We start from the raw sequence: 17,743 nt of genomic DNA on the forward strand, positions 1-17,743 counted from the left end.
GCGGGTACTGCAAACGATTTAATAGATGTTAAATTTGAATCGGGGATAAAGAATATTATTTTTTTTTTTGGTTTTTACCCATATACACCGATGTGTGTAGCACTGTATACTCAGTACTTTCCCGAGTCCTGTGAAAAAAAAAATAAAAATAAAAAAAATAAAAATCACAGGCATTTTACTCGGGTGGGATTCGAACCCACGACCTTTGCAATTCTATAGCAGTGTCATACCAACTAGACCACCGAGATTGCCCGGTAGGTTTTAGCAGCGGGTACTGCAAACGATTTAATAGATGTTAAATTTGCATCGGGGATAAAGAATATTAATTTTTTTTTTGGTTTTTACCCATATACACCGATGTGTGTAGCACTGTATACTCAGTACTTTCCCGAGTCCTGTGAAAAAAAACACAGGCATTTTACTTGGGTGGAATTCGAACCCACGGCCTTTGCAATTCTAGAGCAGTGTCATACCAACTAGACCACCAAGATTTCCCGGTAGCTAGAGGCAGTTCGAATCCTATGTTTTGAAATTCTTTATCCCCGATGCAAATTTAACATCTATTAAATCGTTTGCTGTTATATTATTAGTAGTATTATTTTTATTTTGAATGGTTTTTAATTTTTTTTTTTAAATATATTTATTTATTGTTGTTATAATTTATTTGTTCATTGATTTATTTCTTTTGACCACAATATGAATATGCACAAAATCCCTGACAACAAAAACCATGACCACCCAATCAATGTTTTATACTATCAACAGCTCCCCATTACTCGTTACCAAGTAAGGTTTCATGATACAAATTATTTTGAGTAGTAACCAATAGTGTCCGCTGCCTTTAACAGGTTTCTTGACATCGTAGCATCTACAAAACCAGTTTGGATGTTTTAACAAATATTCTTTCCCATTATTCTTGATCTTTATGGGTTTTTTTTTTCAATTCTTTTTTTCACCTTTTCTAGGAATTGTATGAAGACTCTTCAACAGATTTGACTATTGGGTTTTTGAAAGAGGTGAGTCAATCTTTATCCTCGCCAAAGGACACTCACATATCAAACAAGAAATCGTTGAAAGAAACTATATAAGTGATCACACAAGTGCGAGTGGAATACGGACAAGTATAGCGCTTCTGCGTCTTATATCAAACGAGGCCGTATTCCACGAACGCGTGTTATAACGAATACATCTTCCAGTCTCATGTGCAACGCGCAAAGTTTAAAATTTCAGAACGTTATTGCGCAACGAACAGCATGCACGCCCACAAAGTTTAGAATGTAATTTTGCACTGTCCGTATACGGAGCGTGACGCATTGACACTCACAAATTGCACTGTGCAATAAAAAAAAATGGAAGTAGTGTATGGGTTTTTATACCACCCTCCAGTTCGAGCATCTGTATGGTGGAATAGCGCGTACTGGAAGATACATCTACATTATGGGCTACATCTAAATTATGTGCTTTATGGTAGCACCGTGTGTAAATCTCTTTTAAGTAGCTCAGGGGTGGATTTCACAAAGGTAGTCCTAACTTAGGACTAGTCCTAAGCAATGCTAAGAGATAGGACTGGTCCTAAGTTAGGACCAGTAACTCATCCTAACTTAGGACTGGTCCTATCTCTTAGCATTGCTTAGGACTAGTCCTAAGTTAGGACTACCTTTATGAAATCCACCCCTGGTTCTGAAAAGAACCGGTGGTTGACAAATCAATGTAGGTTGAGCACCGGCACATTAATTCCTAGGTTGCAGGTTCAACTTGCTCTCCTTAATTTTAAAGGAACACGTTGCCTCGGATCGGCCGAGTTAGTCTTTGAAAAGAGTTTGTAACCGTTTGTTATAAAATGCATATGGGTTGAAAGATGTTTTAAAAGTAGAATACAATGATCCACACAAACATGCCTAAAAAATGCACGGTTTTCTTTTTACCTGGTCGACTAACACAGTTGGCCATTTATGGAAGTCAAATTTTTGACTCCCATAAATGGCCGACCGTGTTAGTTTGCAGAGTAAAAGGAAAACCACGCAATTTCGAGGCAAATTTGTGTGGATCATTGTATTCTACTTTTACAACAGTTTTCTACCCATATGCATTTTATAACAAACGGTTACAAACGCTTTTTATAGACCAACTTGTCCGATCCAAGGCAACGTGTTCCTTTAAGCTGTAGGTTGCAGGTTCAAATCTTCCAGGAAATTTTGTCTTTGCTCAACCCAAATGTCAATAGGATTTGTTTTGGAGATGAACCCAGGACCATGCCACTGAAGTCAAAGTGTTTTTATTATTTTGTATTCCAAGGATGATGTGGAGCAATCTCACTGGCACCTCCAGACGGAGAATGCATCTTCTCTCATTCAACTCCTTAACAGCATTAAACGACCGTGGCAGGAGATGTTTGGAGTAGAACTCAAACAGATCATCCACCCAACTGTTTCAATCCAGGTGAGTTAAACCAAGAGTAATCTTGTTGATCCAGGCTATGGTTATTTTTGCATCAGGGATAAAGAATATAATTTGTTCTTACCCTGCACACTCGGTACTTTCTCGAGTTCTGTGAAGAAAAAAAAAAGTGTACATGAGATGGGTTCAACTCTAGTGGAGTAGAATAAATTGATTATGGTTTGGCTTCATTGAGCCTGGTGTTTCTGATCAGCAGAGTGTGGGTTCGAGTCCCGGTCATGACACTTGTGTCCTTGAGCAATTATTTCTGCATCCTTTAGATGGGATGTAAAGGCCAATGGTCCTGTTTGTTGTGTAATGCATGCACAATAACCCAGTGCACTTACTGAAAAAAGAAGGGGTTTGCTTGCCCCTGGTTTATTTGACTGCATATTGCGCCACAGCACCTCGGAAACCCATGGTGCTATACCGGGTGTCTCAAAAAAGAAATACACTTTTGAAATGGCTGCCGAATAAAAAATATACGATTCTGGGGCAAAATGTTTATGTGTATGGATAGCTAATGGTCTCAACTTTTATATGACATCCAAAAGTCAGGAAAATAACCCATGCCTGGGTGAACACTGCTCACTTTGGTGAAGGGTATGAAAATAGGCTGTGCAGGAATTAGCCATCCTTGATAAATTCATGATCAATGCGATCAGTTTGGGTTTGCTGGGTGAATTTTATGGTTTATTAAACATTTTTATTGAATTCATGAGTGATCAGGAATTGTGTTTTTTAATCTTGTAGCATTGTAACTTTTCCCTGGTAGACTCAGTGGTGTGATCACAGGAGTCAGGATGGGGTGATGGTACATGTTGCAACTTCCAGGTTACAAACAGGTTTTTTTTCACATCTGTGATTTTGAATAAAAACCTTCACCCCACATTTCAGTTTTTGTAAAATGAGTTGAACATTTCATTGTTTTTTCTTAATGACCAGATGGGGATTAAGTAAATTGATTATTCAAATACGGCTTGTTGAAAACAGGAGTGTCACAGATGTTGGCTACTTATTCTTCAGGTTACCCATTGACCTGAAGTAGCCGAAATCTTGGATTGAATCTTGTAAGCTATAAAGGACTACCTCTCACAAAGGGAAGGCTAATTCCTGCGCATCCTAATTTTCAACCCTTCACAAAAGTGAGCAGTGCTCACCCAATCATCAATTACTTTCGGACTTTTTTTGTGAAAGTTGAGACCATTAGCTATCCATACAATCTAAACCTTTTCCTCCAGAATCAAATACTTTTTATTCGGCAGCAATTTCAAAAGTGTATTGGTTTTTTTTTGAGACACACGGTAAAGGAATATGTCTTATACTTCAAAACCGTAGCTCCACAATGCCTTGCAATTAAATATTGAATGTTGAAGTGCCTGGAGCGTCGCTGAGGGATAGATATGAGTGCTAAACGATAAGCCATAATTATAATTATTATTATAAATCAAAGATGTACCATACGTGCAACTTGGCTAATTATAATACACAGGCATAGCGATTACAACCTCGAGGTTGTGTGCAGTCTATTCTATTCAGTACCTTGATCAATTTCGAGCATTTGCATGGGTCGTAACGCAATTAAATTTACTGCATGTGTGTGGAGTAATTAGTATTTGTATCAATTATGAAGAATAGGCCTTGAGATTGGTTTTTGTGTTGAAGAGAAAGGGAAATGACAAATTCAATTTTATGATGTTACACATTTTCCAATAGATAGAGTGCTCTCGTGAGTAGGGAAAAAAATTAAAAGTCTCTAACCTCTTGTAAAATGGTTTTATTTGCTATTGTACTTGATACCTCTTGAGAAAATTGACTATGCACTTTTACCGTGATTTGCAGTTGTTGCAAAAAAGTGTTTCTTACTGCTTTTGTAGTTTTCTTTTGAAAGTTGTTGACTGTATGTGTGTTTATTTAAATGATTGTCAGAGAATATAAATTCTGATTTTGATTTTCAGTTTTCTCTTTTGACCCACCCACGATAGACAACAATTTCTATTTAAAAAAAAAGTTATGTTTAGGTTAGTATTAGTAGGATTTGATTATAGGTTAGTATTGACTATTCTGATTGGCCCATAATGCACATAAAATAACCAAGTGTGACACCCGAGAAGGGGTGTTAGTACAGTTCATGTATGGATCAAGACGAGGCAGGAGTGTACACTTTCTATACTTCTTTTATCAATTATTTAGTAAATTTCAACAGTAGGGCCTATGCCTGATCCCATGTAAAGCATGACTAGTTTTACTATAGCAGTACTCAGTCCAACAGAATCAAACAAAACATGCAGTTGGGAGTTTGATGGGTTGGTCATTGTTGGGGTCAAAGTAAAATGAACAAGGCCTAAGCTTTTACACAACAAATCTCTTAAATCACTTTAAAAGCTTGATCGCTTAAGAGGTTGTCTCGTGACGACCTCGCAAGCTACATTATTCTGCTTAACCAACAGATTCTGATGAAAGGTAACTTTTAATTTCTATGATAAATCATCTTCAAAGGTCAAGGACAATTTCTCAATTAAAAAAACAACCCCAACACGTACAACCCCATACTTTGCCATATTAACAAGAGTCGTTCACTGCAATAGATAGACAGTTATGTCATATTGTGTCATTTTGTCATTGAAATCTCCAGTCGTTGTGTCACCAAACCTTATGAATACAACTTTCAAATCTCAGGGACTTTGGGCCGAATATTGATATTCATACATAATGATGTTTGTTGAAGCCATTGGACACTTTCGGTAAACAGTATTGTCCAAAGGCCCACACTTTGTGTATCACAACTTATATATAAAATTAAAAAAACTGTGAAAATTTAGGCTCAACCGGGAGAAAAAAACGGGAAAACCCACCCTTGTTTCCGCACGTTTCGCCATGTCATGACATGTGCTTAAAATAAATCGGTAACTCTGGATATCGAGAATTGATAATTGTTTTAATGTTTTCTCAAAAAGTAAAGCATTTCATGGAATAATATTTCAGGAGAATTCTTTGACCTTTACCTTATGTAAACACTGTAAGTTATTTGTAAATCTGTGAACTTTCTTTTTCTGTTCCGAAAGTGTATAATGGCTTTAAATCATCAACAACAAAAAGAGAGAGAGAGAGGGGGAGAGAGAAAAAAAAGGACAAATTTGATACACCATGTTCATTGAGGCGAGTGAAAGTTGTCCTTTATGAATCTGTTACTAGATACACGTACACATAGGCCTTGTCAATGGAGTGCAATAATGCATGGGATTAACTGTACACCGTTAGGACTACAAGTGTTTGTGTAAAAATGGGGTTTTCATTAAATTTTAGAAAACAACAGCATCAGTTTCATCAACATACCTGTGTACTAGAATGCACAAATAAAAGCAAGGGGAACAACATCTCATTATGGTTGCCGAAAATGAAACACAATGATGCACAAAAAGGGTTTTCATTAAAACTTTAAAAAAGAAAAACAGCATCAGTTTACATGCAGAAATGTATACAATTTCAACATGTTCATGTACTAGAACGCACAAATAAAAGTGAGGAAAAAAACATCTCATTATGGTTGCCGAAAATGAAACACAATGATGCACAAAAAAGTGTTTTCATTCCACTTTAAAAAAGAAAACAGCATCGGTTTACAAACACAGTTTTATTATGTGTTACTAGAGTGCACAAAAAGCGGAGGGGAAAATCTCTCATTATGGTAGCCAAAATGAAGTACAATGACTGGGAACCAGTCCCAATCCATTGCCAATTATTGACTCAAACTCCCCCCTCTGGGGTATTTACCAGACTACTTAAATTCTCACTAATCAAGTCCAAGGCTCTCAACACCCAAACTGTTGTTGGATTCTGATTGTAGTGGTATAACCTGGGCCCCATGCCAAGTAAAATTTGTCTAGCAGTGCAGTCTGCAATCTAGAAGAATTGACCTTTGACATTACCAAACCAAATCCCAGTTATTAAAACCCTAGGTAATTCCAGGGGAATCTGAAACCCCACACCACCAGTCCACCACCCATGCTTTCATTCAAAACAAGCACAAACAGTGAATTTATTTAAGTTTAAAAAACACATTTATTTTTGCAATAGCCTTCAGTACTTCTTTCTGTATCAACTAAATTTTGCCTTTGTAATTACTTCACATCTCTATTAACTTTTACTTCTCTTTTAAATTTTCTTCTCAAAGCGCATGGAGACTCCTCTGTGATTGTGATACGCGCATACAAGCATGGTTCCATTATTATTGTTACGCTTAGTTCAATATTCTTGAGTGTCAGTTTTCACTCAGTTTGATTCAAAATGCAAATAAGCATGGCTAGGGTAAAATTTCAAGGGCACAATTTGCTCTTTTGTACCTCAGAATCTAAATAAGCATCGGACATGTACTTGAGCTTCTCTATTTTAAGAAATCGTTTAGGAGCAATAACTTTGTTTTTATGTTACAAAATCATTTTACTCCCTTAAGTAAATACATGTTGAGAGTCTCAACTTGAGACAAAATCTCTGGCGCCCTTTTAAAGATGTTTACAGAGAATCCCGAGACAATTTGGATTTCCATTTCATGATTAAAACAACTCCCATCGGTCATGCTATGTATAAAAACTAATAATACTTCCATCTAAAATAATTATGCTTGAGTTGGACTGAGGGCGAGAGAATCATTTGCGTCATTTGATGAAACCTGAATGCAGTCATCTGTGAGAGGGCTTGAAATAATAACACTCTGGAGAGTGTTGTTGTTAGCGAGTGGCAGACAAATGTCACAGTTGGCTTTTTATTGAAGCAGGCTTGTTGCCATAGCAGTGGAAATATAATGGCGTACAATCGATAAATTTTTGTTTTAGTATTTTTATGATATATGATTTATTTTGACATAATGCCCCCAATTAATTGAGAATGGTTTCATTTCATGTTTTTCATTTTATAAATTCTGGCTGTATTGCCAAGGACTCCTATACTACCCAACAACCCTTCTGAAAAAAAAAAAAATCTTAATTCTTTGCGTTTTTTTTGTTTTCCTTTCTGATAACTTTATTATTTATCTTAATGCGTCATTCATTCGAGGCATTATGTAAACAGAAAGGAGACTTTAAACCCAATTTATGCTCAACTTCCTCTCCTGTAACATTTCCATTTTTAGACATTATGGGGGGAACAAATCATATCATTGTTTTGACCTTTCGTTATCTTTTAAAACTTTTGCACTTTGTATCAATTCATTAACCTTATGCTAACCCTGTAGGGACCACAGACCTGATGCTACAAACTGTATAAAAAATATTTGTGGTAATGAAACCAAGGATGCCTCATTTTTAAGTAAATTTACCACTGTAAGTGTATCTCACTAGCTTAAAGGAACACTTTTCCTTGGATCTTTGAAAAGCGTTTGTAACCCTTTGTTATAAAATGCATATGGTTAGAAAGATGTTTAAAAAGTAGAATACAATGATCCACACACATTTGCCTCGAAATTGCGTGGTTTTCCTTTTACTTTGCGAGTAACACGGTCGGCCATTTATGAGAGTCAAAAATTTGACGCCCATAAATGGCCGACAGTGTTTGTCAACGAGGTAAAAGGAAAACCACGCAGTTTCGAGTGATACTTGTTTGGATCATTATATTCTACTTTTAAAATATCTTTCTAATCATATGCATTCTATAACAAACGGTTACATACGCTTTTCAAAGACCAACTCGACCGACCCAAGGCAACGTGTTCCTTTTATACTCTTGGGTTTTCCTTCCACATCTAAAACTGAAACTTCCTTCTCTGTCTTCTGTCCATTGGGTTCTTGGCTAGTACAGGTATTAAGTTTCACTTTTCTGAGAGTCCTTGGCTTCACAACCAGATTTAATGAAATGAGAGGATAACTTCTCTATGGCTTTATATTAAAAATCTTTAAATTTTACCCAAAACAGACTTTTTTCCTTGCTACAGTCCTATCTAATCAACCATCTAAATGCACACAACTTCGTGTGACAAGGGTGTTTTTTCTTTCATTATTATCTCGCATTTTCGACGACCAATTGAGCTCAAATTTTCACAGGTTTGTTATTTTATGCATAGGCCTAAGTTGAGATACACCAACTGTGAAGACTAGTCTTTGACAATTACCAATAATAGTGTCCAGTGCCTTTAAGGAAACCTGTTAAGTAGGGTGCTTTCTATGTGAACCCCAAAACTGGGGTTAACCCTTCTCTTCCGTCTTAAAGTGTTCTGTGTTTGTTATGATGCACTACCACTCCTAGTACACTTGGAACAAGTATGGTAAAGTGTCTTGCTCAAGGATACAAGTATCATGATTGAGACTCAAACACACTCTCTGCCGCTTAGAAACACCTGGAGAATATTCCCATAGACTTAAAGACAGTGGACACTATTGGTTATTGTCAAAGACCAGTCTTTTCACTTGGTGTATCTCAACATATGCATAAAATAACAAACCTGTGAAAATTTGAGCTCAATTGGTCGTCGAAGTTGCGAGATAATAATGAAAGAAAAAACACCCTTGTCACGCGAAGTTGTGTGCGTTTAGATGGTTGATTTCGAGACCTCAAGTTCTAAACTTGAGTTCTCGAAATCAAATTCGTGGAAAACTACTTCGTTCTCGAAAACTAAGTCACTTCAGAGGGAGCCGTTTCTCACAATGTTTTATACTATCAACCTCTCCCCATTGCTCGTTACCAAGTGAGGTTTTATGCTGATAATTGTTTTGAGTAATTACCAATAGTGTCCACTGCCTTTAAAAGAATCACTTCACGCGCAAAGGGTGTTTACAAAGTGAAAATTGGCATTGAGTAGCGCTGCCAACTCTGATTCTGCAAAAAGTTTCCTCAAAACAGTATTTCCAAGACCTGTTGAACAAACTTTAAAATTTTACTTGATTATGGAAACTTTTCGCATAATATGTCCAATGAAGTTCTAATTATCTCCCTGCCGCCGATTTCACAAAACTCTTCCTAACTTAAGACTAATCTTAGGACTTAGGACGAGTCCCAACTCTGCACTGTAGCATGCGGACCTTAAGATTAATCCTAAGTTAAGACGAGTTACTCGTCCTACCTTGAGATAAGACGAGTCCTAACTCTTTGTGAAATCGACCCCTGATGTTGTACCCTGATTGCAAGTTGCAATTGTTGGCAGCTCTTGAATGGTATGACAAAGCCTAATGCCAAGGTCCATCTTGTGAACTTCAACAACTGCCGACGATATCTACTTCAGATATGGTTTATAGAGATATCGATATTTCACCTTTCATTTTTAAGGGGGTTCAGCATGAAGCACGGCATGATAATCTGTTTGTAATCTTGGTATGATTACGTTATTCATCAAGTTATAAACCACAAGGGAAACTCACTGGGTAAATGTTAAATAATTTGGGTGCGCAGGGAATGTTTTTGTATGTATCGCATCGCAATTTGGCTAAATACGCAATAATTTGGTAGTCATTGTGTCTTCAACCAGTTGAAACTGGATGTCGAGTTAGCAAACCAATTTTTCCCAGATTCCATGCTTGGAGATGTGACTTTTTTATTCTTATTTCACATTGGAAGAGTGCAGCATCTAATTTATAGTATTCGAGTACCTTTTCAAAATGTCCACAGATTTACATAAACTTACATGGTTTGAAGATAATGATAGTGGAAAGCTTCCCTTCAAATATTACTCACTAAGGTCGTGTAGTTTTTGAGAAATGAGTAAAACAAGTCACACAAAAAATTCGTCTCAGGAGGACGAAAATTATTTTAGCATGTAAAATCCCATTAACCAGTTATGATATTATATCAAAACCATAGCATAACTGGTTGATACGTTTTTACATGCTAAAACTGAGACAAAATTTATTTGTTTTACTCATTTTTCAAAAACTATAGCACCTCAGTAGGTAAAATTTCAAGGGAAGCTTTCTACTATCATAATCTTCAAACTGTAAGTTTAATGTAAATCTGTGGACATTGTGTTTTGTGTTAGGAAAAAGTACATAGACCCTTTACAAAGAATTTTTTGAAATTTAGCTTGAAAACCTTAACATGTTTTAGAGATTTACATAACTGCAACACATAATAGTATAATAATTTATTCTTACTACTGTTCACAATCAGCATCTAGGACACAATTTGTACATATTTAAAGTAAAGTCATTTCTTTGATAATATACATTTTATTGAGTTACTACAAATGTAGACATCTTTAGATTGAAATTATTAGGGATGAAATTGAGATACTTTTTTTTTTTAAGCAACAACATTTTTTCTACCCCCAAATTCTGGCAGCTCATCTCAGTTCACTAGGTAGACATGATTAGTTGTCGTGTCACGTAACTGGAACCAGGCCTGGGGCATGCAGCCACTTCACTTAGTTCTCAATCCCAATTTCATCTCTAACCGGATGTATGTTTATTGGGCATGTACTTTGCTTAAGATCAAATTCAATCGCTTTTCAACATTTTGTCAGGGCCCAATTTCATGAAGCTAGCAGAAAATACTCTAATTTATTTGCATTTTAAGCTTTGAAAATGTTCAGGATGATTGTTTAAACAAATTGATATTAGTGCAAACAGTAGATTTTCTTTTGGTTGTAAACAACAATGGCAGTTCCGCATTTGATTAATATACTTTGATATCTAAATCGATGTTAAAAGAATACTATTTTCCTTGCATTGGTAAATACTCACTTTACTCAGTATTCCCCCCCCCCCCCCCCCGAGTATAAAGTGCTCAATGCTAATGGTGTGTGGGTATACAGACATATAATGAATTTATACCAGATACAAATTTAACATTTAAATTGTTGTGGTGTCTGCTGCAAAAAACAACAACGATTTGAACTGCCTTTAGCTACAAGCAAGCTCGGTGGTCTAGTGGTAAGACATTTGGTCTAAAAAGTCGCAATTGTGGGTTTGAATCCCATCCAAGTAATTCGACTGTGGATTTTCTTTTACAGGATTTAGGAAATTACTGAGTGACCAGTGCCTTTAAAACACCTATCGTTGTATGAGTAAAAAACAATAATAATAATAATAATAAAACAGTATTTATATAGCGCAACTACTGTTCTTTGATATCATTATCCGTGCAGGGTTTATTCAGTGTCTTTTTTTCTTTTCTTTTTTCTAGGAGGATTTACTGCTGTAACACCTAGCAGGCAATTCCACAGGATCTTGCGTTATGACTACTGCAGCCGATTTCACAAAACGCTAGGATTAATCCTATCTCGAGTTAGGATGAGTTACTAACTTAGGATGTGTTCAATGTGTCTGAACGGATAAGGATACGGAACTTTACTCGTCCTAAGTCCTAGGATTAATCCTAAGTTAGGATGAGTTTGGTCAAATCGCTGGCAGGTGTCAAACTAGGATGGATTTCTTCAAAGCAGGCTTGAATTCATAACGCACTAAGATTCATCTTCTATGAGTTGTCGGTATTAGCATAGTGATTTGTATTGTAACATCACACTTCAGGACCGACTTTGTCCAGCAAGTTTGCATAGCAGAAAGCTAAACTTAAAAATGTTTGGATAGCAACTGATAATTTGGAGATGAATTTTACTCTGCTATACAATACAGTTCGTTTACTGCATGATTTTGCTTGGCAGTTGATTCCCACTCAAGATCTTTTCTCTTTGTGCAGGGAGCTAAGATTGATCTAAGCTGTGAATCAATCTTCACGCTAAGAAATGTTTGATGTCAAGAGCACAAATCACTGTAGTTATGTGACGTTTTAAGTTTTTGCATGGTGTGGATCATAAGAAAAAATACAGTTGCAAACTTATGGGTACATTCACAACCATGTATACATTTCAGAGTCAGTAACTGATACAACAGTACATAGTGCGCAGTAAATTGTTCCGCTAAGAAAAAAACTAAGCAAAACATACAACAGTATACATTATATGCCATTTTGGCTCTTAACCTGTCCCTGCTAAGCTAGATTTGTCTGTCCAAGCAATTTTCTGTGCTGGACAGCTTTACAAAATTTGGGCTAAGTAACATTTTATTGGCACTATAAAATGGTTTGACTTTTGACTTTGTACTGTCAAATATGTGCAATTTATTTTAGTCCTAAGTTTACAGAAACGGATTGTTGAAATAATCTTAAGGTTCAATACTTTTATATATTAATCAAAACAAAATCAATATTTTTTTATAATGCAATTACTTTTTCCATTTCTATGCAAACATTTGAAATAATTCATCAAGATGTTTGAAATGAAAAGGAACTTCAACAGTAACCCCTTGACCTACTATAGCTAAAACCCTACCCTCAACCAACCCAAGCCCTTACCCTAACCATAAACCCCTTAAATTCAATTAAATTCAATTACAATCTTTATTCATCATGCCCAGCATGAAAATTAACCTTAATCCTAACTCTAACCCTAACTCTTACCCTAACTATAAACCCCCAAACCAACCCTAAACCCAACCCTGACCCAGGCCCTTACCCTTACCATAAATCCTAACCACAATCCCAACCATAAACCCAATCCTAACCATAAACCCAACCCTAAACCCTAAACCAAACCCTAAACCATGCACTCATGCAAACTAACAAATCTGGGGGAATTTGTCTATGGAAATAAAATCCAGTTAGAGTGCAATTAATTTTTAGCGATTTTTGTTTTTGAAGCAAGTACAACTTGGCTCTCACTTTTCTAGTGTAAGCCACTTAAAGGTGTGGTCACCGTGGTCCAGTGGTTAGACTGCAGGACTTGCAACACACCGATCCATTAAGCCAGGCCCAATTATCATTGACCAATCACAACCGCGAAATCTGATCACCATTGGAACCGTTTGGTGATCTTTGCACTAATGGTGATCGGGTTTCGCGGCTGTGATTGGTCAACTGGTAAGGAGGCGGGGCGTAATGGATCAGTTTGAATCCTACCTGGTTAACTGCTGGTTTCACAATGACTAGAATAAGTATTGTCGTCTGGTTACTGAACCACTTGATTTGTGCAATTCATAATCATAAAGATTGAACCAATGTTTGTATGAGAGAGATTGGCTGTTGCCATCTTTGCGTTTATATCCCCTTGTGGGAGTTTGCCAAGTTCCCTTGATGGGAAGATCGTCTAAACAAGGGTCCTTGAGACTCACTTATTCTCTTTCAAATGATTGTGATTAGAGGTGTGGATGAGGGATGAGTGACCCTTGTTTATGCAGCTGAATGGATGTCAATTTAGACTTGTGGACAAGTCGTTAATGGTCTGCCGCGGTGAGATAGTCAAGTTGTGGCGATGTCGTAAAGATTCAGGTTTGCGCGATTGAATACTGCTCTCGCGAGATCACTGCTCTCGCGCGAACTTCCGGTTGCTAAAATGGGACCGTAGTCTACGTTAGAGCAGCGGTCTCGCTGGGCCAGCACTCTCGCGAGCATATCGCGGGGAGATTCGGAACGCTATCACCGCGACAGACATTTAACGACTTGTCCACAAGTCTAATGTACATTACAATGTAACACTGCCTTGAGTGTATATAATAAATGTATAGAATAAATCAACTTTTACTTAATTTGTTCACTTTTACTTATTGATTTTTGCAAAGTAAGATGCATTTTAAAGGGTGTGCCAATATTTGTGAGTCACCCATGTATTGGGTCGGAAGGCTATTTTGAGGTTCGGTAAATCTCTTTAATTTTTAACGACTGTGAAATGAAGACAGTGATGAAGTACATGTTAATGCTGTCTTCATGGAATGGAATTTTGCGAGTACCATGAAATCTGAATTGGAGGGCAGTCAATTTAAATATCAAATAAATTAATTAAAGGATTTTACTGAAAAGTTTATAAAGCTGAAAATTAAGGTGTCCACGTTTTATACCTGGCCCATTGGTAAGGATAGAGTGGAAATATAAATTAATTCAGATTTGCACATAACTGATAGAGTGTAAAGGAAGTTTATGTGTATGAAATCCTGAATTGTTTTGAGAGATTACTAAAAATGATTAGTTTTGTTCTCGCAAAGCCAAAATGAATTTTTGAAATGTAATGTAAAAGGATTGTCATCATTTTTTCAACATAAAGATTATTTATGTTAATTGGTTCCGTAGGTATTTAATGGTGCTATATATGAAATGCCTACTTAATAGCTAAAAACAAAACTTATAAATTGGTTAGATTGGGATATTTTTCTGTTGTTGAGTTAGTTTCGCAAAAAGTAGTTGTGTATTCTGAATATTTGTTTTAATTTAAGAATTCTATACTTATTTGAAATTTATTTAATTGCATTAAACAATTTGTCGATGCCGAGGATTTTATCTAAAGGTTCATATTTTGTACAATTTATTGATGGTATGGTTTAAAATAAATTTATATTTTCCTCTTAAGGGCAAATGGAAAAAATTATAACTTCTGTTCAGATTGGTCTAAATTTGACAAAACTTTTGTTTCTTTACTAGATTATATTTCATGTGATTTTTTGTATTACTTTTTCTATCAAATAAAGATCGGTTATTAAGATTAAGACTCGGCTGAAAAGGCAGGGTTCGTTCTCATTTGAAGAGATGTTACAGAGAAAGAGGTAAATGTTCACCACCAATGAAGCCTTTATCGGACATCTGAAAGCACACAATTCGATGCAACGAGTGGTAAGGTTTTTCCTTTCATTATTCTCCATGTTCTCTTGCAAATTCGATGACCAATTGAGTCCAAAGTTTCACAGATTTGTTACTTTATGCATTATTATTGTTGGGATACTTCAAGTGAGAATACTGGGCCCAATTTCATAGAGCTGCCAAGCACAAAAATTTGCTTAGCATGAAATTTCTGACTCGATAAAAACAGGATTACCAACAAAATTTCCACGTGATTTTCAGAATTCAGCAAACATCAGCTGAGTACCACTACCAGGAACAAGCAATATGCAACAAATGTAATTCTTTTTGGTAATCGTGTTTTTATCAAGGAAGAAATTTCATGCTAAGCAAATTTTTGTGCTTAGCAGCTCTATGAAATTGGGCCCTGGCCTTTTCCTATTACCAAAAGTATACCCTGCCTTTATAGATCGAAACGTCAACTATACCGTCGGCTCTACTCGGCCACTTCAAAGTGGAGTGCCATTTCCATAGTCTCAGGGCCAGACAGGGCTTTAAAGGAACACGTTGCCTTGGATCGGACGAGTTGGTCAAAACAAAAGCGTTTGTAACCGTTTTGTATATAATGCATATGGTTGGAAAGATGTTTTAAAAGTAGAATACAATGATCCACACAAGTTTGCCTCGAAATTGCGTGGTTTTCCTTCTACTGTGCGAACTAACACGGTCGGCCATTTATGGGAGTCAAAATTTTGACCCCCATAAATGGCCGACGTGTTAGTCGACGAGGTAAAAGGAAAACCACGCAATTTCGAGGCATGTTTGTGTGGATCATTGTATTCTACTTTTACAACATCTTTCTACCCATATGCATTTTATAAAAAACGGTTACAACGCTTTTCAAAGACCAACTCGACCGATCCAAGGCAACGTTTCCTTTAAAGATTGCAATTAATACAGAAACTGGGGTTCGCTGTAAATGAAATTATCTCTTTAATGAGTCGTTGAGGTTCTGAAAAGAATTCGTTGATGGTAAACCTTTAAAGTCGCCTTATTAAAAGGACTTAAAAGTAAACCCATTCACTGGTCTTACTGTTATCTGGAGGAAAACTTATATGCTGCTTGCTTCCTGGCAACATTAAACAAACAATCCAACATACGATGATTGAAATCCATTTACCGTAATATTGACGATAACACTATACTTTAGGGAACTATTTGTGGTATTTAAATATATTTTTAGACGAATGTGACACAAAACGTTTTTGTCTTTATGAAAGTCAAACGGTTGTACTGATAATTATAATAAATATTCTTTCAATTACATGTTGTGCACTTGTCATATCTGCTTTCATTGTGTAGCATCTAGACTCATCGAAAATTGTTTCCGTGAATTGGTAGACTGGTCTGGGGGAATCTCGTTTCAAAGGTCTATGTTTTAAAAAGGTCATAATATCATTATTTGTCATGCTGCCTCCATCTTGGTCTTGTTCCCCGTATCGAATAACAATAATGAATGCTAATAATCATTTTGCAATTAGGAACCAGACTATTTTGTTCTTCCAGCCTCGGTTTGGTAACATTGATATCAATGTGAGAAATTCAAGATGGTTGCACCACGAAAAAGTTTTATTAATTGAAGGCCTGATCAAATGAAATGTGTAACGTACGTCTCTACAGAATACCTTCTTGGCGGGCTTCTATATTCACAACAATTTTTGTACCGGTATTATAATTTTCTCACCAGTGGGTCAAAATTTCGTATGCTTCTGCTTCTGCTGATTTACTGTAGGCTAGGCCTACCCAATACCCTGTTGTTAGACTTCTTTCGACACACTGTCAATTAGGTGTGAAGCTGTAATCTAAATTTTGAAGTGGGCGTGACTAACTAGATTACTTATTTTAATGCGGTCTAATGACAACTTTCATCATTCAACTTCTTTAACATTCGTACACCGCAGTTTTATCATAAAATAGATTCCTTTTCTTCGGGTTGTCAGAAGGATTTGTGGAGATATCTTGACGAAGATCCACTCGGGGAAATTCTTTTTGTCCTCGTCATTCGCCTATTGTGTGTATACCCTTGTCATTATAATGACCTAGTTCTATTTTTAACTGTCAAGTAGGCCATAATTAGGTACTCTGCATAGACGTTCGTTACACGTGTCAATTTTAACACGGTTCTTGAATTACTATAATCAGATGAGATTATGGTCTTTTTACAAACTTCGGCTTCGACTTGTCCTCAGGTTGCAGCTTCGGCTAAGGCTTTGGCTTTGTTCATTGAAAAAAAAAACCATCAAAGACACGGACTTTTGTTGCATGCTGTATGAGCCAAAGAGACCGAGATAGCCAGAACCACTGCCGACGGTTCCACAACGCCCCTTTAATTTCTGGGTGTCTTTTATAAGTGTGCGTGATCTACAATTGCATTAAAGATCAACAGTAATGAATGCAACACTAGGGGGTTCTCTTAGAGGTATTTTGAAGGCAAATCCTCTTGCTTTATTTATTTTTCATTCTTTATCTATTAATGTGTTTTTTTGTTTATAAATTTCGTTCTTGATTATTAGTTCCCCCTTTCCCCCAATTTACGTTCGATTGATTGGTAAATAATTTATTTACGTGTTTGTTTATTATGTCTTTGTCCCGTTACAGTGCCCCCAACCCCACCCCAAAGCAAGGCTAACCCCAACCCAAACCCTAAAAATAGCACTCTATGCAATGACCTCGATTTACGAGATTCACTGAAATGTCGTAAACGCTTCATATACGAGAACAAAAA

General features: G+C 36.5%; 1 protein-coding gene across 5 annotated transcripts in view; it reads left to right on the forward strand.

The window, feature by feature from the left end:
* The window catches only part of LOC139937372 (serine/threonine-protein kinase 11-interacting protein-like), a 39,553-nt gene extending 23,973 nt beyond the window's left edge, over positions 1-15,580 (forward strand). For all 5 annotated transcript variants that reach the window (XM_071932489.1, XM_071932491.1, XM_071932492.1 and 2 more), the window contains 3 exons: positions 966-1,016; positions 2,296-2,439; positions 11,542-15,580. In XM_071932489.1, coding sequence (XP_071788590.1) covers positions 966-1,016; positions 2,296-2,439; positions 11,542-11,559 — 213 coding nt within the window. In that variant the 3' untranslated portion in view covers positions 11,560-15,580. The remainder of the gene's footprint in view (positions 1-965; positions 1,017-2,295; positions 2,440-11,541) is intronic.
* The last annotated feature ends 2,163 nt before the right edge of the window (positions 15,581-17,743 follow it).

This window comes from Asterias amurensis, chromosome 5 (genome assembly GCF_032118995.1).
Source record: "Asterias amurensis chromosome 5, ASM3211899v1".
NCBI classification, from domain to species: Eukaryota; Metazoa; Echinodermata; class Asteroidea; order Forcipulatida; family Asteriidae; genus Asterias; species Asterias amurensis.